Below are 22,251 nucleotides of genomic sequence, written 5' to 3' on the forward strand. Positions count from 1 at the left end.
AAAAATATCTCAAAAAGAAGCAAACAAAAGCTGGCGTACCTACAAGTGTATTTTCACTCGACTTTGTTTCCTCATGACTTTCAAAAAAAAAAAAAAAAGGATATGTTTTTAATGACAATTTCCTATAGATACCTTTCAAACGGTGTAGGTAACGATTATTTAAGAATTTAAGTGAAAAAAAAAATTGGTGGGCGTGCACACATACCTAACTGATTTCAACATTTCGAGCCTTTTATGTGATGTATGCTAGTATGTATGTGTACGCGCCCCAAGATATATATGTATATATAATTCCGATATAATCATAATCTACATAATCTGAAAGGTATTTATAGAATCTTCCATAAAAAAAAACATCCATTTTTCTGAAAGTTATGAGGAAACAAAGTTGGCGGGGGGAGGGCACACGTGTGGGTATGTCCAAAAGGCTTTTCGTAAGATTATGATTTTAGGATTTTAGAGTGTATTTACAATATTTCAACGTGTACCTAGTCCCGGATTGGGTTCGAACCAGTTTGTTTCTAAACTTCGACATGTTTCAAAATGGGCAAATCAATGCCTCATCTATTTCTGATATATATATTTTTTTAAACTATTTTCTCATTTCTCTGTTTTGGATCATCGGATATTCCGATTGTTAAAGAAAATTTTTAAAAAATTAAATTTATTATTTATTGCCCATTCTCTATTCCACTGCTAACAATTAACAACACTTCGCCTTAGCAATTAAAAATTATCTGTTAACTCGTCAGTAAAAGGAGGGAGGTAAAACAATTTTATTTTTTAAATCAGAATCCATAATGTTCAAAACAGAGAAATTCGAACACCATTTTGAAAGAATAAAATTAACTTCGGGAAAGGATGATTTTTTAATACTTATTAGGCAATCAATATTCGTTTCGGCGATTTGAATGAGCCACGTCGGTTTTTTACAATCCCCATTACCGCTGTTCTCGAATTACGCCGTTCTCTTCTCTATTTCATGTTTTGAGTGTGTGCATATAAAATTTTCCTCTACATGTTTCTATCCCAGATGACTTGTAGTGTAGATTGAGTGTATGTGTGTGTGTGTGTATATATATATATATATATATATATATATATATATATATATATATATTCTCTAGGCTCACAGTATAATCTTAAAAACAACAAATCCGCTCCAACATAAATCAAAGCAGAAAAAAAAGCTATGTTCAATATTCCGTTTGGTATATAATAAATAGATGAAAATATACATCTTGACACTCTCAAGAAAGATATGGCTTGCAACAGAATCTGACGTCTCGAGAATAAAGCCAGAAAATTGAGTGAGAATGATAGGGTTAAAACAACATCTACCGGGAGTGATTTCGTCTGCTATCTTTCGATAAAATAAATACCTATGTCACCGTTCATATATTAAAATTGATTTCTCGTAATACTTTCAATTATATAAGCCGGAGAAAAAAAATGAACCTGCATGAAATAATTATTGAATGTATATAATTCAACTAAATGCAAATCGAAAACAAAATTTAATTGCAGTTAGTAATGTTATCGACGTCATTTAGTTTCCATTCATTATGTTTATTATAATAATAATAATAATAATAATAATAATGACGATCAATAAAACTCAGTATATTTATTTAGCTCCAAGTCAGCCTTAACCGAACAACCATTATTTTTTTTTTTTTTCCAGCTTTTGAGAATCAAAGACATTTGATGTTGAGGAAGAGTTGGCTGTTATTACAAGCGACCAAACAGAAGTTCCTTCGATTAAATATTACTTGTGTTTCTGAAGCTGTTAAAAACGTAGCTTAACAAAACAAAAATAATCTTTTAATGAAAATCACCATGTTTACATATTTCTCACTGGAAGTAATATAAGGAATAATTTATAACTAACAGAAAACAAAATTTGTTTATTCTATTTCCAGCTTAGGCACATGGTCACAAATTTCATATACCGGGAAGTCTTTTGGCATGTTCTTATTTTATGGACATGGTGCGAGCTGACGAAAAGAGCATCAATGCGGTCGCTCGACATGCAAGAAATACCAATCAAATTATCCTCAATCACGTAAACAACTACCTTCAAATAAAGATAAATTGGAAAATATAATTCTAGATATTAAAAAAAGAAAGAAACCATTTTGGTTGGAAAGCCTTTGATAATAGGCTTACTTGCTCATTCAGGCACGACTGAACAAGAACTTATTCTGACTTTATTATCGCCTTCCTTGTAAAAGAAGGGCAGTTTCAGACAATTCCATTTCTCCTGCACTACCTTTCCCCAGATATTTACCTAAGAATATCGTATTTAAAGCTTTTCTTTCTTTTTTTTTTTAAACGTATATCAAGAAAATGATTTAGTAAGCCATAAAAATCTCTGTGAATATATTTCGGTCTTTCGCAAAATAAAAACAATGCAATTGTTTACTAAATAATGTTTTCATAAATTCACATTTCCTAAGTGTGTTGCACAAATGTTTTTTCTCTCGAATATTGAACGCGAATAACAGAAATACAAAAACCAAAACTATACACATGCATGAGGAAAATTCCTTTTAACTATCTATGCATGTATCTATCTATCTATATATGTATATATATATAGATATTTATTAATAAGGGTAGAAATTGATATTAATCAATTAAAACTAGTGGTCTAGCATATTAAAAAAATCCGAAGATTAAAATTATATTACATACAAAAATAAGAGGAATGACCAGCAAAAGTGGACTCCTATATGTTAGAAATAGATGCCGAATCATCTAACCACGAAGAAATATGTTCTCAGTAAAAAAATTGCGACACAACAGACTGTAAAAGGGCAAGACAAATGAAAAAATACTAAAAAAAAAAAAAAAACGATTAACCTAGGTACCATGGTTTCACCTGTTAAAATTTACGTAAGTAAATATCTGCAGGATCATCAGCGTAGTCTGTCGATTTAAAAATATAGTTTCCAGAACTAGACATAAGACGTCCACCCGAAATGGAGCACGTGTAGAGTTCTACAAATTACATTCAGTGTATCCCTCCAAATGTCTTCAATCTGGCGCGCTAAGGCCGGAAATAACTCTGCAGTTAATAAATTTTTGCAGCTAATTTACATGTTTGAGAACATCATTATAATTTTAATCTTCGGATTGTTTTAATATACTAGACCACTGGTTTTAATTGATTAATATCAATTTCTACCCTTATTAATAAATTTTAAATAATGATATTAACAGTAAAACACCGTATTCAAGATTTTAGTAAATTGACTGCTTCCGGTAGCAGCCATTTGCATTCTTTTCTGACGCGGTTCTTTTTTTTTAAACCCTTGTAATCTAAAGTCTTGTGACTATATAAAAAGAAATCAATACTGCAAAATGGCAAATCGGTAGAGCGTCAGACAAAATGCCTTGTGGTATTTCATTACATCTTTTCATGTTTTGAGTTCAAATCTTCCGCAATCGATAAGCTTTGGACTCGATCTTGTAAATTGTAATTATCTGGTACCGACAGACATTTTCCTACATTAGGCACAAGGGCTGAAATTTTGGCGAAAGGAATTAGTTGAGGACATCGAACCCACTGCTCAACTGCTACTTATTTTATCGAAGCTGAAAAGATGAACAGCAAAGACGACCTCGGCGGCATTTGAACTCAGAACATAAAGAATTGAAAGAAATACTGCTAAGCAATTTGTCCGATGCGGTAACGAATGCGCAGCTCGCAGCCTTAACTGATCAACTTTATGGTGGTAACGAATAAAGTAAGGTAACGATAAGTGGAAGTGAACACGTTCGAAGGTTATAGAGAGGAAGTAGATGAGGTGATCGCATTGAACGAGAGATGTCGAGGTGCAACGCGTGACTGAGGAAGGAGAAGGGCCGAGAGAAATGGTTGGTGTGAGGTACGAGTTATTTCGGGAGACAGGTGCTAGGGAGGGGCAGGTAGGTAGGTTATCCGAGGGGTCCCTAACCACCGGGCCGCAGAGGAGGAATTTTATTCCTATTTTATTGATTATCGCTGTCTGCAGGGTGTTTTATGTATTATATATGTAATAATTAAATTATATATTATGCACATTATTGTAGTTCAGTCGCATTATTCCACTGTCCGTGGAAAAACTGTGTTGCATGAAACTGGTTTGAAGTGAAGTTGAGGACTTCCAATACACTCAGCACCATTATAAGTGTGCGTGCAGGTGTGTATCATCATCATCATTTAACGCCCGTTTTCCATGAGTTGGACAGCTTGACAGGGGCCGGCAAGGCCAGGAGCCGGCAAGGCCAGGAGCCGCACCAGGTCTCATAGTCTGTTTTAGCTTGGTTTCTACGGCCAGATGCTATTCCTAACACCACTTTACTCAGTGCTAATAAATGACACTAACACTGTTTACAAAAAAAAAACATAAGGCGAAAACGGGTGTGTAAACAACAAACAGATGTATTAGTTTAACGCTCAGGAAGTGAGAAAGTCTTTTACGTTTCGAGTCTACGCTCTTCGTCAGAAAGGAGCACAGAAATAAACAGGGATAGAAAATAGAAAAAGGTTTAGTGGCTAGCGATCTATCATGGCGAATATATAATATAAAGGAAATGCATTTACTAAATCAACATTTCTAATAATCTGTTTTGAATTGAAAATATGGACACGGTTGTGTAATTCAGAAGCTCGCTTTCCGACCACGTGCTTTTGAGTTAAGTCTCATTGCCTGGCACCTTGCGCAAGTGTTTTCTACTTAAGCCTCCAATGCCTTGCAAATGATTTTGGTCGGTGGAAACTGTAGAAGCCCTACACAAAACGCTTATGTATTGGTAATTAACTCAAAATAAATTCCCATCTTGGAAACCAGGTACAGACTATGTAAGACGGCTACGGTAACCTTACAGCAAAACATAATATTGTAAAAAAAAAGCAAAATAAATTATAACGATAAATTAGTTCTACCGCCGATGTTATGATATAGATTTTGATTTAATTGAGTATAAAGACTTGTAGAATTAGAACCGCAACTGCTCGAAAATAATTTAAAAGATATGAAACAAAAGAATATTACCTGCCGCAATTAACCACTCCACAACATAGACAAATCCAGGGACTTTTTTCTGTTTTACACACTGAAAGCAAAATAAACAAAAATGTTAAGTTGGAGATTATAACAGACATTGAAACGAAGTTAAATACATTTATTGCAGAGGAGAGGAAACAATACCAGAGAACTGCAACGTCACTGGTAGTCATAACAACAACGGCATAAAAACCTTACATATTAAACACGAAACATAATGGAATTTAGAATTTGTGGCAGTTATGCTTTTCCCCAGGAAAATTAACAGTGAAAGTGAAGTGAGAAAGCAAGCCGTCGTTTGTCTCGACTCACTGCTTGAAGAGTGTCTCTTGCTCCGAGCATTTTACTTGTTCAAGCATATAAGATAATTATAATTTGTTAATTCGGCATAAAATGTTTTTAAAAAAATTAGAGAACGGAAGCTTTGTGACGTACATTATTAATGGATATCGGAAGAGAAAGAAAAAAAAATTTTAATATTCCTTCGTTCGCCTTAAGAATCTCAACCTTAACACGGCTTAAAAACAATGCCAATTTCTCTGCTCAGAACAAGACGAGAAGGCTTGGCTATTATGAAAGGAAACGTCATGCAAGTTATTAAGGAAATATTGGGATAAGCTACGGTTTCAGACATAAAACATACAATTGAAGCCGAAAAAACACTGGAACATTTCCAAATAACAACAGTAGTTTCTACACAGCAGGAAAACCCACTAAATAACACTATAATAATAGTAATAATAAAAGCAAAATCACCAGAGGACTTCAATATATTATGTCATTGAGTTCTATTCCTTAAAATCACTAACAAAAAGAGCATTGAAGACAGTGGTTCAATATTTTATAAAACTTGATTGAACTAAACACTAATAACACAGGATAATAATATCACACCAACCCAGCTCAGACGTATAAAAGAATATTAAAGCATCTTAAACCTTTTCACTAGTTTTATAAATGAAACACCAATAGTGCTGACAGGCGACACATCGTATGAAAATGCTGTTGAAATAAAAATCCATTCACCATCATCTCCAGTAAAAGAAAGAAAAGAAAAAACTACATAAAATATATTTTGGAAAAAAAAAAAAAAAAAAAGGAAAATCATACGTTCGGTGGAATAAAATAAAACCTGCTTTTCAACTTTTAGTCGTGTTTGTTGGGTTGTCTAGGATTTCGAGTGGCATCAAGTAATGATGGCAATCGGGTTAAGGAAGTATAATAAACAGCTTGGATTGAAAATCTGAGATATAATCAATCATAAAAAGAAGCAAGAGCTATTTTTTTCTCTTCTCCGTGTTTTTATATTTATTCCTGTCTTATAAATTCTTTCAAAGCTAGTCTATCCTACAAGATCAACACTGCATATCTAGTTAGTGTATTATATCAAGTTTCAAACGTGATGCTTTTCAACATTCAGAATGAAAGAAACATGTTCAATACGAATGATGCATAATAAAACAAGCCTTTAGAAAAAAGATGAATGCTATTATATGGTAGGTTTTTTTTTTCACGCTTCTAAATAAAGACGGTCGTCTTAAACAAGAGATTCTTTTATTTAAGGAGTGCCTTTGGTTTGATAAAATTCAATATATCGCTGGTAATTTTATACCGCTACATAATTCACTAGAAAAAAAACCCAGTTAAATATCCCTCAAACCATATAGCCTACCATCTTTAAAAAGGACATGTAGTATTAGATACACTATATTTGGGGGGGAAATGGCATGGCCACAGTTGGGATGTCTTTGATCATGGGTTTGCTCGATGAAGGCTGACATGGAATTAAGCAAAAACAATATTCACAGCACACAACACAATGAAGTTTGATATCAGAACTGTTCCCCCCGCCTGCCCTTTTGCACCAATGCCGAACTAAATGCCATAATACTAGAGGGTGACGTTTTCAAAATAAAAGTATGAATCTACTTTAGCATTCACGATTAATAAATGTCGCTCGTGAGTAAAGGGATGGTGGCCCATGGTTTAATGTAAATGTTTATCCTATCCAAGCCAGACTTGATCCAGCAGGGTTAAACCAAAAGCATTCCAGCTTGACAATACCTTTTTATTTATTTATTTGTAAGGTATATCTTGACTACCAGATTCGACTAGTCTTTCTAGTAGGCCAAGCAACGCGCAAAAAGCTTTGTTGTTGGTTCAATAATACATATTTTATTATGTATCTAGATTAGTGTTTCATTGCGGTTCAGTCTTTGTAGATATCAACTCAGCTTTTCAACTTTCCAGAGCTGGTTTTAAAACAAAGTAACATTAACATTCCTAGCCAGCAAAAATGGCCTTACGACCGGCTAAATAACGATACTGCGATAAATTTTCACTCGGAAGAACTTCAAAGGATTTTAAGCTTGGATCATTAAAGATCAAGAATATATTTAATTCCAGATCCATTATTTTTTTTTAAACATCAACACAAAATCACAAATACAAATATACGAGGGAACAGTTATTTACACTTAACCGAATTGACTTCAATAATTAAATAGATACTTATTTTAATAACTTTGACAGTAATTGAGCTCAGAAACGTAGAGAAACAAAACTAAATAATCTAATGCCTTTATCAACGATGTTTCACCTCAGTAAATGATACTAAGGATAAATCCATCAACGATGGATTTCTTAAAAGATTAATGTTATTGGTTAGACTAGGTTCCTTAGCATGGGCAGAAGCAGCACCTTTGAAGGGCGTTGTGAGATCACAGAATGCTCTGATTTTAGCAATAAAATATTTAACTCAGATTCGCTATTTCTATTTTTTTTTTTTTTAATCGTCACGAATAGGACATTGAGATCAATGAACAGAAAGAAACATGACTGATGCTGCGCCAAGTGTCTTCTGCTATAGGTTCGGGCCGACCAAAGCCTTGTGAGTAGATTTGGTAGACGGAAACTGAAAGAAGACCGTCGTGTATGTATATATATATATAAGTGCAAGCAAGCGCGTGTCCCCACAATCGCTTGACAACCGGCGTTGGTTTGTTTACGTCCCTGTAACTTAGCGGTTCGACGAAAGTCTCTGACAGAACAAGTACCAAACTTTAAAAATAAGTACTGAGGTCAATTCGTTCGACTAAAATTCTTCCAAGACGGTGCTCCAGCATGGCCGCAGTCTAATGACTGAAACAAGTAAAAGATAAAAGATATTAAGTCCTTGCCTTTAGTCATTTCCATAAAGAATAAAAAAATTAAGTCAGATACGCAAGTTCGTAGAAATATGTAAAAGAAGCCACAGGCTGGATTGGATAGTGTTAAGAACATGAATAAACTACTGCGCAAAATTACCTTCTGTTTATATTAGAACAGTCTCTCTTTTTACGTCATCCAGTGACAGTAGCAATGAATTACATTAAGATTAAGAAGTACTGACTGAGAACATTGATTGGCATTGATTGAACAGATCTGTGATCAAAGGCATTCCACTTAACGCTATCTCATCCTTTTGAAAGTGAGTATAGGAAAACATTATCCAACAATGAGATTTGGCTGTTGTTTCTAGCATGTCTAGCGGCCGTGTAGAGGCTTTCTCGTTGGCCCGTAAAGAATAAATGTATTTCAGACAAGCAATTCAGCCATTAAGAAATAAGGTCTGCAAAGAATATGTAAAAAAAAAAGAAGAAAATGATACTAGCTATCTTTCTTTCTTTAATGATTTCTCTTCCAGATTAAATTTCAGCTTGGCCAGTGTCCAAATAGTATAACTGACAGTTTTAGGGGATCTTCCTACTCATTCTCTCTCCTCTACCTTGAACTTCACAAACTTAAGCAGGATACTAACTTTCCCACCATCGTGGCCAGAACAATAAAAAAATCGGCAGCCAGCAACAAAAACCAAGCTCGAACTGTTTTTAGATAGCAGCCAAAATCGCCCTCATTTACACTCCATCTTTAAAAAATGTGTGGGGACACATTGTAAATTGCGGTCCAGTATTTATACGGCGTTAGAGAGAGAGAGAGAGAGAGGGGGGGGAGAGAAAAAAAAAGACAGATGGTCACGGTTGGAATGCTTTTGATCATGGATCTACTCAATGAGAGCTGACTCAGAGCTGAAGAAACCAAACAATTTATCTTAGAAACCAAGCAACAAGAATAACAATGAACAAAACCCATCAAAAGACCAAATTTCAAGAAGCAAACCATCTACGTTTCTGCTCCAAGATAAACCATAAGCATGAGAACAAATTGTTGATATTAAGCACCAGTTCAGGCCTGATTCCTCAGACAAATGGTCAAATACACTGAAATGGTGTCCATCCATTCCCTTAGAATATTTTCATTATTTGAATTGAACTTTGAAGCTCAGGAAGGGTTTGTCTGCTTACAAGGTGTGTATCATTCCGTAATTAAGAACGTAGGGTGTGCTTTCTGACAGATTTGGTAGCTATTTTAAACAGGTTATGCAACCGCATAGTGTAACGATTCCCTAACCTTTTCTACACCTTGCACCTCCAAGAAATTTTTGATTAATTTTTGCTCTTCATACAAAGTATTATCAACATCTGGAGATGAAAATATAAATTTCCTAATATAACTAATTCATTTTTTAAATTGAACCAGTTATATAGTACAATTGAACCAGTTATATAGTACAAAGTTCTTGGTGTGTTTAAAGTTATTTTTAAGGGTAAGTTAATAATCTTATTCTGATTTTAATAAAGTGTAATATATACTTTCCCTCTTAGTCGCACCCACTGAAAAGACATCTTACACAACCTGGTTAGGAAGGAACCGTGGTGGAGAGGCTTCCCAAGGTGAAAATGTGACATATTTGATCACATTGCAAATTAAAATTTAAGCTTACCCCAAATCAAGTGTGCCCTTGTAAGAGAGAATATCAAGGCAAAAAATAAATTCTTCCTGGATATATTTTATCCACATGGAACAGAAGGGAGATTATAGATCAGACTGAAAGCCATGCAATGTAACCCCCCCCCCCCTTGTGGGTAAGCAAACAGCCCGGGGATATGAAATGAGAAGAGAGAAGGGAACTGTGTATGAAGACAAAAACAATAAACAAGTAAATGATTGAAATAGAAAATACAATAATAATAATAATAATCCTTTCTGCTAAAGGCACAAGACATGAAATTTGGTGGGGAAGGAGGAGACTAGTCGATTACATCGATCCCAGTGCTCAACTGATACTTATTTTATCGATACTTAAAGGATGAAAAGTAAATTCTACCTAGGCGTTATTTGAACTCAGACCGTAAAGACGGACGAAATGCAGCTAAGCATTTCGCCCGGCATGCTAACGACTGCGCCAGCTCGCTGCCTTAATAATAATAATAATAGATTTTGGTACAAGGCCAATAAGTTAGGGGGAGGGGATAAGTCGATCACATCGACCCAGTGCTCAACTGGTTCTCATTTTATCGATCTCTAAAGGATGAAAGGTAAAGTCGATCTCGGCGGAATTTGAACCCAGAACATGAAGACGGACGAAATGCCTCTAAGCATTTTGTCCGGCGTGCTAACGATTCTGCCAGCTCGCAGCTTTAATAATAATAATAATAATGTTCGGACATACAAAGTATATGTAGTAGTTGTTTAGCTCAAGGTCAACAAACCCTGATCAAAGTATCTATTCTCTCGCACTCACCCCAGGTATTGTAAAGCCCGGGAATTTTCCAATATGTCCCCACCATTTTTTGTTTCAAGATTGCAGGGCGTGATTTGAGACATTTGGCTGTTATTTCTAACAGGTCGAACGACAACGTAGTGACACGATCGACACGTGTTTACTTAATTATAATCTTATTATTTTAATGTCACAAGAATATATCTATATCTATATATAAGGACATGCAGGATTTAAGTCGTCGCGGTCCTGTTATTTAATTCCAGGTCAGCTCTCTGATACGACCGACCTTTCTATGAACAAAGCGATTCCAGCCATGATCATCTCGACATTTTAGAGCTATGTCGAAACTTGTATTATCCAATGCGTTCTTTTCTTTGTCAAGACGACAGAATGACGTTTTAGGGCAAGTTGGCTGCTATTTCTACAGGTCAAGCGATCGTGTGGAAGCTCCCTTGTACGTGTTATTGTTCAGCCCAGATCGAGATCTATGATCACTGACATTCCAACCGTGACATCTTGCCGTTTTAGAGATTATATATTAAGACGGGGGTGATTTAAAGGAGATTTGGCTATTTCTTTCTAGCATGTCGAGAAACTACGTTAGAAGCTCCTCGCTGTATACGTTGTTGTTGGTCAGCACTGGCCGGGAATGCAGGAAGACAGCTGATAAAACATTTTTCCCCATTCTGATCTATGACGAAAGCATTCCAATCGTGGCCATTCTATCTTTTTAAGGATAATATAGGACTACATTATCTAATGCGTCTTTTCTATATTTAAGACGGGAGGGTGCGAGTTGGAGATTTCACTGCTATCTCTAGAATGTCGAGCGACCGCGTTGAGGCTCCCTCGCTAGCTTTGCTGTTGTGAGTGTTTTAATAGATGGCGTCGGTTATGAGGAGATAAAGGAAGGGTTTCTTTCCTTCGTGGGGAGTCAGTGACCGAATGTTCGTTTTAATTTAGACCAGCTGAAGAAGGTAGTCGATCAACTGAGCTTGTTGGGTTTTAACATGGATTTCGTTTTTATTTTTCACTAGAATTGTCTAGATGTTATCAACGTGTAATTAATTATTGATAATTTTTTTTTTACATAATGGAAACAACGAAACGGTAATTATAACGAGCCTCTATATGATTGTCCACCATGCTAGAAATAACAGCCAAATTTCTTTCCCTACTGTTTTAAAACACATTGGATAATAATGTTGTCCTAATAATACACTATCTGAAATTTTAAAAAAATGAGACGGTCATGGCTGGAAAGGAGCTAAGCGACAACAGCAGTGTTATCAAACAAATATATCCATTGTCTATTTTAGCTTTCATTTAAATACGCAAATCAATAATTAAATGCTAATAAGACAGCCTAAATATATGTATAATGAGAAAATAAATTCTCTTGGCTTGAAGACAATCTAAAAGGCAAGCAAGCTAGCTGAGCGTGGTAGAGGGGAAAAGGATAGTTGGGGCCATTTTGTCCAACGAGAACCCCCTGAGGGGGGACAATGACTCACTAAAGTTCATAAAAGAATAAGGAAGAGGGGAAAAAGGAAATCAAGAAGAAAAATGTAAGCGGGACTATATAAAGTGTGTGAATAAGGTAGCAAGCTAGCTTTATGCTTTTTAACTGTCATCCTGATGTCAAAATTACTGTCCACTTGCCAACAGTAGATATACACATTAAACAATCCTAATTAATTAATTAGCTATACGCATGCATTAAATTAGACGAAAATTCAATTTTTATCCCCTTGATATTTCAAAAATATAATTAATTCCAATTACTACTTAAAACTTTAAAAAAAAAATCTTACTTAGAATCGTAACCGAATCTTGAAAATAATCAACACAAAATTGATCTCCATTAAAAAATAAAAGCAAATTAAATTAAATTAAATTAAAAACAAAACAAAATAAAATGAAGAGCATGTGTACATTTCGTGTTGTTGTACAGGTATTAATTGGTGAACTGTAAAAATGGAATAAATAAACAAGGGAGGATTTTAACGATTACACCGTTTCCCAATATTTCAAAACAGTGCGAAGTGTTCTCTTTGTTGTTCCTGAATCCTTCTTACACTTCTCAAACTTATTACTTTCTCTATTTCTAGCATAATAAATTCATTATATTGAAAAATGATCAAATTAGCCACTGATAATTAGAAAACTACATATATACATATCTATATCTATATATACATAGTGAATTAGATTATCTCTTCTGTTATTCAAAAGCTTAATTGTTAGCAGTGATGATGAAGAAATAACATTCCAAAAGATTTTTTGTTTCAATCATCCATAGCGGTTGTTTAAAAAAAATCTTTCACGTGTAACAAACAGAGAGAAAAAAAAATTAAAAACTGTTAAAAGAAAAAAAATTAGATTATTACAAACATACAATGGGTAATTTTATATCAGTTTAAAAATTAATTGAAATATTTTTTTTAAAAAAAGGGGGGAAAGCGATCGAAAGAGAAGAAACAACAATAATAATAATAATAATAATCAAATAATCAGGGTGATGATGATGATGATGATGATGATAATGATGACGAAGAACAATGAAAGAAGGGAGATTTCGTAAATTTAAAAATTCGGTGAAATGAATGTTGCAGTTAGCACATGTCTAAAGTTGGTTGGGAATGTCTAGTAATGAAATTAACGAAGCATAACATGAGATGTCAAGAGGAAATGTTTTAAGCCGGTTCCACACATAATAATAATAATAATAATAATAATAACGCTATGATACTACTGATGGTGGTGGCAGTGCTCTGTATTTAGGGAATTATTTTAATGTCAGGCTTGGGATCTTGCTACAAAACAAAGGCTTGCGGTTTTTTTTTTGTTACATTGACACTTTACCTGAACAAGTAAACTGCTGGGGAAGGTTTTCTGACTTTACAGAGGGCACAGTGATTTTTGCACTTTCCTCAAGATGCGGACACTCCATTTATATGTAGATTTCACGATCAAGTATCCAGTTTGTGTTGTTTTTTGCGGGAGGGGGGGAGACGCTTTTTTTTTTTTAACTTTCAAAAATCTCAAAGAGAATCGCAATCCTCTTTCACAGTCTATATGTACATATTTATATATATGAACATACATATATATACATATATGTGTATGCGTGTGTAAATATAACGTAAACCTTCTTGAATCAACTACCTCCCGGTCATGTACGTACAGCCTCCACCTCTTCACTCGGGTCAACCGGAGTGAGAATAATGCGCATATGACTAACACAAAAGTATTTCTTTAAAAAGAAAATTATTAACACCTTGAATTTCCGTCAAGAACGAATTTCTAAATATTCTTATTATTATTAAGCAGTTCCATTGTAACTATCAGATAGTTTTTTGGTCGGTTTTACTTTTCAAGATTTTAGTGTCGACACAGATCTAGACTATTGTGCGGATAAACTTGTTTGCGCGGTACGTTCGCCGCCGTCTTAGCGGGTCATGTGATTTATCTGCTACATTGATGTTAAAACACTCAGTCTTCTTCCGTCTTTCTGTCTTCACGTTTCGTTCTGATTTCATCTTACTCTCTCGATCCTGCTTCTTTTCTCTTATTTCTTTCACTCTTGGATTTTACTCTTTGTTCATCATCAGTTTTATCGACAAGGCATGTCTTGGAATCAAATATTATTAAAACAAGAAAAAAAAAAAACGATGACGAATATTGACTTTTCTGAAAAAGTAGTCGTTTCTATGTTACCAAGATTTAATTACTTTTTGTTAATCTTGCTATTATTAAGTACCCACTCTTTATTTTATAGTTAAACGAATTAGAATATACTTTCCGGGACAAACTACTCACATTACTTTTCATCATATAAAGTGAAAGACGATAAACTATAATTTTCCAAGCACTTTCTTACGGATACAAAATTACGGAGGTCCTACAACACAACCATCATGCGTCTTGGACTTGCTACCCGTACCACTGTGTATGCGATTAAAATCCTTGAAGCCATACAGGTCATTGCTAAGAATTGTACGCTAACTCACCCTGCTCGTACCATACCCGATTCGTGGGCATGTATTCAGCGGTGTGTATGCCGTCGATTAATTCGAAATTCCTATACATATAATCAATACGATATGGACTGTAGTTTAATTAACCATGCCGACATGAATGGCAACGTGTGGTACTACCATCACATTTGCAAGAATAAAAAGTCGATTCGTCATGGAAGCTGATTTGGCAACGGTAAAATCTGTTAATTTGCTGTTGGTCCTACGACTTCCCATAGAAAGACATTGCCAGGGAATCCGGATATACAAACGAGGTGCGTCGGTTGGTGCAATTATTGCAGAGAAATTTGCGAAGAAGGAATTATCCGTAATCCTCAACAGAGGTTTGATTTGAATAGTAGCTTGTGGATGTAAACAAAGAGAAATATTTCCATCGAAATTACTTCAGGGGTCAATGGAACCAGGGCCATTGGGCTGTTCAGTGCAATTAGGCAAAGGTCCGGGAAATGTTTTGTGGTGAAAGTAACAGATAGTAAGATATTTTGCGTCATTTAACGATGCAGTGGATCCTACCTGGTGCCAGTGTTGGCTGGAGAACCTAGATAACAGTGGTGCTCAACTATTTTTTTCCTGTCAACCACTTTGATTCCGGTTTTACTCTGTTGAACCCTCATAGCCATTCGATCTTATATTCTTATAATTAAATATCGTTAGGAATTATGTAAAATAAGTGTTAAAATAATATTTTGTGTATTGTAGAAGTATAATCAATTTATGGCACTATTTTTAACAAAATCTTATATGGACACTCCTCCCCCATCAAGGGTCATATGAACCACTAGTGTACCTAGAGTGTGAGCCGCCAGGGGCGGCCCTCAGACCCAAAAGTACTGCCCCTTTAAAAGTGCACCCCCACCTCCCGTCTAGCGAAGCTAGTGATATGGACCCCGCTTGAGAACCACTGACAAAGAAGAATGAAGGCCCCAACGATGTTTACACCCATTCGATCTTACATCGCGATCACAAATCTGTGGTCCCTAGAGATGACGTGCATACACAGACCGTGGCAGAAATGTGGGTGCGAGTCAAGGGAAAAATTCCGACGACAATTTGAAACTTCCGATCAGCTTTTTGAAAGCTATTTGTATGAATTTCTGTGGCGGAATTCTGTGAAGGATAAATCAGTCTTTTGTCTAGCACCTATATGTGACGTTTACGTTTTTTAAAAATCTTTCGATTATAGAGGTGTGTGTATATATATATATATATATATATATATATATATATATATATATATATACACGCACGACTACAGTATGATGCCACTCGGATTTGTTTTTTGGTGATTTTCTCTAAGATGCATATCTTGCAATGAAATTTTGTCGAGATACGTTTTCCTGTGTGTGGATAACGATTATGCTGACATTTGAAAAAAAAAAATGTATTTATTTGGGGTGGGATGGAGTCAGTTTCGGATCATTTTCTACCCACCTCCGACTTTCCTTGTTACTCTCTTCAAAATAGATATTTTGCAGAAATACATTTCCAAGAGGGTACATTACGTAATGTTGTTATCTCAAGCATATAAATCTGGATAATGCTAAAATTACGGAAATTGGTGGTGACAAAGTTAAGGGGATGGGGGGGGGGAATGATCAGAACCCCTTCTCCCCATTTTTTTCCTTTTTTTAGAAGCTAAATTTTATCAACATAATCGTAATCTACACCCTCGGAAACGTATCTACAAAATTTCATTTTAAAATATGCGAAGTTATTTGAGTGAGACACGAAACTAGTTTTAATGTATCTCGCACCGTCGATTAACAATTTCAGAGTCACCGAACATCCAATGACCCTCATGCCGCTCTCTTCTGTGGTACTTCCGATACTTATATCGTCACGATTATAGGACATCCAATGTGCCAGGTTTAGTTCTCTGCTTCTTGGGTCCATTCTTTTCCTCCCTCCGCTTATTTAGTCATTTTCGTAGGGGTAATTGTTCATTTTACTTTGACGTTTTTTACATCTTTAAAATAGATTTACTCAAAAGATGAGGCTAATGATCCGAAGAGTTACCATAATAATGCTTTAAAGTCATATATATATATATATATATACAGACATGAAGGATTAAGTCGGCACGTTTCTGTTTAACTCCAGATCAGCTCTGACTGAAAACAACCACCTGGCATAATATACCTAGGGCTACAATATCCTGTGTGTCATTTTAAAACAGTACAGCATGGTCTGAGGAAAATTTGGTTGCTATATCTAGTAAGCTAAGCGATCATTGAGAGGCTTCCCCGTTTTACAGTTTAAGAAGGATAGATTAATATTAAATTTTGAAAAGTTTTACATTAGAAATGAAGTAGTTATGGAAGAGTGAGGTGCAAACTCATAAAGAAGTTTGAAATTTTGTTTGTGTTGGGGGGGGGGGGTTAAAAATACAAAAATTAATAAATCAAGGCAATAGCTACCACTTCCCTCACCCAGCATGTATTAACTACTTAATCCGGAGTTGCTCCCAAGTTAGCTTGCAATAATTTACATACATATTAACAGATGTACATGTGTGTGTGTGTATGTATATATACACATACATGTATGTTCTTTACTAGTGGGGTTTTTTTTTTTTTAGTTTCTGGGAGAGAAAAAAAGTTCTTCCATTTTAAAAGCACGTGTATCAACAAGGTAACTCGTAAGTATTTAATTGCAAACAAAATTTTAAAATGAAAAAATATAAAAGGTGTAATAATGTATAAATTTCGAAAAGCTGCAGTTTTCTAAAAGAGCAAAGAAAACACAAAAAAAGTTAATATTTGGTTTTCGTTTCAGTATTTTGAATGTACCAAGATGTTTTTATACATCCCTCCCCATCGACAATAATGGGAAATGTACAAAAATAGTTTATGATGAAGGACCGAAACGAATAAACAAATGCTTTAAAGTATGTTGTTATTAAATAAATTTGTTGGAAACAGTATTGTGTAGTTAATTTATTAAGGTAGAATCGTAGGAAATAAGACATATCTTAAAAAACAAATAACGTGTCATCTCATTTCGAAAAAGAAGCGAAAGTGTTAGAATCTTTTCGGAAGAGAAATTAATGAAGGCAGATGTTTGTCTTTCTAGACAATTATATAAAAGTCGAAAGTATTTGTTGACTAATGCCGAAGTGTGGCAATTTAAAATACATATCTTATTTTCGGAGATGTTTTCTTAATAACTTAATGACGTTGAAACATGAGAACAAAAATTTATAATACCCTATGCGTTTAACAATTCGTTTCGATCATTCAGGTGAAGCAAGTTATATTTTGTACATTTCCGAACTCGTCCGTTTCATTTGCGCGTGCGCAAATGCAAGTTAAAAGAATAAAGAGCAGACGATGCTTGTTTAACAAAAAAAATCGAACTTTTTTAATTTTTACATTTTTCAACGCTAATTTTTTTTTCATTAGCATCTTTTTCAACACTAATTAGTTAACTTATTTGCTAACATTGTTGAAAATAATGCTTTTTGGGGTGTTATATGAAATAACGCTTTTTCACGCGTAACTCTGTAGTAAGAAGTTTGCTCCTCAACCACAAGGTTCCAGGTTCAGTGGGAGGTAAATTCAAGGCGTAAGTATTATCAGAGTTATCTCCCCTGCTAGCTATAATCTAAATTCTCAAATTTAATTTTGCGAATCAGAAATTTCCACTTTGAAGATAAATTATTGATACTTTTCTCGTCCTTTATTTTATCGTCTCTCCCACTTCTCTGAGATTGCAGATTAAAGTGTGATATCTATAATCAGAAGATAGAAAATGACCCTATTTTTACAATCTTTCAGGCTAACTCATGCATATATATAAGATTATGTCGTATGTTGTACTTGTGTATGTAGGTGTTTTACTGCTATTTCTAGCATGCTAGGTCATCAGATTTACAAACATAGGGTAAAGACAAGAAACATTAAAATGACCTACACAGGAATAACAAGATTCGACAGGTGGTATTTAACGCTTCGACGGAGAAAGCCAGTCATAACATTTCGGACTTTAGTTCTTCATCAGGAGAAATGAAAGAAAAGGACACAGAGGGAGCGAGAGATGTACTGTATTATATACCACAAACGTATGTATATAATAGAGTATTGTGGTTATAATTATTACAGCTATTTCAAGCATGTTGGGCGTTCGTAAGCCAAATGACCATTAGTACTGTGGGTGTGTGTGCATGCGCGCGCGTATATATGTCTGGTTAGCAGATTTCTTTCATTCGCCACAAATCTTTTATGGACCAAAGACTTAGATTCTAGAAATGGAAAGCTAAAAGAGAAAAAAAAGTGTGCCAACGCTGATGTGCGTAACTCAAGATACAAATTAATAACCATATTGAAATCATTTTCCACTACGATGTTATATGTCTAAGGGAGAGAACTCTATCGATTAAAAAAAAAAAGCACCAAAATGAAAACTATGTTTTGTCATTTCTGGATTTCTTTCATATTTGTGTGTTTCTTAAACGGCTTATAAACACCTTCCACGCTGCAATTGGTTTCATATTTTCATCATCTCTTATCAAATCTGCGAAATATTTTGCAATTTCACCTTTAATTAACGTTCATAAAAGGTATCCGGTGTTAATACGAGAGTTAGAACAATTAACAAATTATTACTCTTCAAACTCGTGACCTTCATCGTATTCGATTTTTGTCTTAGTTGTAATGAAGATATGAAACATACTGAAGACCTGTGTCTTGTAGAACGGATACCCTTGGATGTGTATAAAAAAAATAAAAATAAAAACAACCATGCCGAAATAAATTTTCATTATAACCAGACATAATTTCCCCAGGTAAACTATCCATTGTGCAAGTCATCGATTTCATGCATCATTAGCTGTATGGGATGACTATGGGTACAAATTGACATCAGAGGTTATAATGAAATGGATCGACTACTATCACTGCAATATGTGTATTGAGTAATTTATTCAAACCCCAGTTCAAATTGGTGTCAATGTTAAGTTGATGAGAGTGACATTCTTTCTTAAAATGACGCAAGACATGTTAAATATAGCCAAATGATTAGAAATTGCTTTTGTGTAGCATAATTAACAACTGCAAAATACGAATTCATTATTCCTGACTGAACAGACCTATAATCAAAGGCGTTCTAACCATGACTGTTCATACTATTTCTTTCTCTGGTATTCTATATCTGGAACTTCATTATCCATGTGTGCCTTTTTTTTTCTCTCATTTCAAAACAGTTGGCTGTTATTTCTAGTAGATTGAACGATCAAGTAGAACAAGGGTGTCAAACTTGTTTGGCTTTGTAAACCAGATTGAAGCATAAATTAAAATCTCAAAAGCTAGGTCTGAACGGTTATCCCTTTAATCCCTATCAATAATATAGGCCAAAGTAAACGGAGAAAGGGGTCAATAAATATTATAACAACTTTATTAACAACATAGAAAGGAAAGAACATGAGATGTTAGCGTAAAGTTTGTGTGCAGAGATGTGTGGGAAAAACTCATCCACTTATATATATGTGTGTGTGTGTGTAGTTCTGTTAAGAGTCCTTGTAGTGAGAATGAGATAGAAATTTTCCAAATGAATGCATACAGTTCTTGAGAAGACCAATGATGGACAGAAAGCATGTACTATTTCAATGTCACTCATATGACCAGAATCCATTTGGACAAATGTGCGTAAATTTGAAAAAGAAAATACTTCTGTTTGGCTCAGTATTTATAGTCAAACTAATGAAGAAAGTCACATCTTTTACTATATGATTCATAAGCTTTTTTATTGGTTGAGATAACAAAAGATTCTCTAAGATGCACTCATTTGACTAATTAGAATTAGTGTTAATCAAAACTCTAGTCAGGCTCTGAATCTAAATGCATAGTAGTGATATTTTACAGAATATTTGAAGAAAAAAAATTTCAGAGACAGACTAAATTGCAAACTAGATCTGGCCCATGAGCCATACGTTTGACACCCACTGGTTTAGAGAACTTCCTTATTGGTTTGCCTTATAAGAGTATATTTTTGAGACAAGGCACATGGCCAGTTTTGCAATGCAAGGCATCATAATAAAGGAATCTATTTTAAATTTATCAAAGGTAATTATTTGACTAAGTGGAATGAAAAAGTTGGCAACAGTGACTTAAAAAGTCAGATTTGTGAATTACAAAACTAAATACACGACCCAGCATTAAGCAGCCTTCTCTATCTTGACACTTCATGAGCTAATGAAACAGGATAATCTTCTAAGTTAATTATTCAACCATCTCAGATGTCGAGCCAACAAGGGACTACATATATATATAATTGACTAATGTGCTGCAAATAGCAGTCAAATCTTCAGATCATACTCTACTGTCTTAAAAAATGGAAGGACACATTGAATAACATGGCCCTAGATATATGTCATTCTGCCTTGAAATAAAGACTAGATGATCATGACAGATACTCCTTTGATCATTAAGTCTGCACTCTCAGAGCTCACCTGGGCTAAACGAGTATAGTGGCAACAACTTTCCAACCATCCCCTTAACAACTTAAGAATAGGCATCATGGATTTTAATGACTATTTTGTTGAGGACAATGAAAACAAGATGGACAAGGCTACAAGGAGCCTCTATATGGGTTGTTTGACCTGCAAGAAATAGCAGCCATACTATCTACAAATCTAACTCTACTGTCTTAAAAAATGGCACACTGTACAATAAAGCCCCTGATGTTTGGTAGGCAGGTTATGGTTGGACTTTGATCAAAGTATTAACTTAATCAGAGCTGAACTGAAACAAGACAGGTTAGTTATATATATATATATATATATATATATATATATATATATATACACACCAAACCAGACTTAACAGCAACAGCCCAGTCGTTAGTAACTACAAGATGTATAGTATATTAATAGTTGCTAGTACATGGCATATCAGAATCGCTGCCCTCCAAGTGGTCTTCAGTTGGGAATAATACAATACGGATATATGTATTCTTTGCACACACACGCACATGTGTGTGGCTGCAGGTATCTGTTTGTGTATTTGGAACTACATTTTCCAGTGTACTGTTTCCAAATAAAAGATAGTAGATTATAATCCGAGTGAAATTTGGCAGCTATATCTAACTGGTCATATGACATTGGCTCAAAATAAACTTTGTTGTTCTTGTGCATTCCCATATCAGTAATAATTGAACAAAACTATGGTAAAAAGTATTCTATTCATGATAAACGCTTTGTTTGTATATCAGGAATTACATTGTTGAATATAACCTTAATTTAAGACAATAGGATGTGATTTGTGAATTTTAGCAGGATGAGCATTCATGTATCAGCTGCCTCTTGAATAAAGTTGCCAATGAACAATATTTATCTCATCTTCTCCCACCTTTGTTTTTTTCACTTTGTTTCATATCTTCAGAGGAGGTGACTGGACTAACATGCAAGTTGCAAGTTAATCCATTACTTCAACAAAGTGGTTGCCTTTAGAGATGGTGTAAGTGTTAAATGACCTAGAAAGGATAACAGAAGGAGAGGGTATTTTTTTTTTTGATCACATGTATAACATCAATGCATAATTATCATACAATATATATA

The 22,251-nt window shown here is 34.6% G+C and overlaps 1 protein-coding gene across 16 annotated transcripts in view; it reads right to left on the minus strand.

Moving 5' to 3' along the window:
- The window catches only part of LOC106870813 (ubiquitin carboxyl-terminal hydrolase 3), a 78,033-nt gene extending 60,030 nt beyond the window's left edge, over positions 1-18,003 (minus strand). For 3 of the 16 annotated variants that reach the window (XM_014917030.3, XM_089363964.1, XM_014917031.3), the window contains exons 1-2: positions 13,525-13,879; positions 5,043-5,103 (exon numbers count right to left, since the gene is read on the minus strand). In XM_014917030.3, coding sequence (XP_014772516.1) covers positions 5,043-5,103; positions 13,525-13,612 — 149 coding nt within the window. In that variant the 5' untranslated portion in view covers positions 13,613-13,879. The other 13 variants (XM_089363969.1, XM_089363966.1, XM_052973339.2 and 10 more) reach the window with 13 other exon arrangements.
- Positions 18,004-22,251: the final 4,248 nt, after the last annotated feature.

Source organism: Octopus bimaculoides, chromosome 15 (assembly GCF_046866305.1).
Source record: "Octopus bimaculoides isolate indiv1 chromosome 15, ASM4686630v1, whole genome shotgun sequence".
Lineage (NCBI taxonomy): Eukaryota > Metazoa > Mollusca > Cephalopoda > Octopoda > Octopodidae > Octopus > Octopus bimaculoides.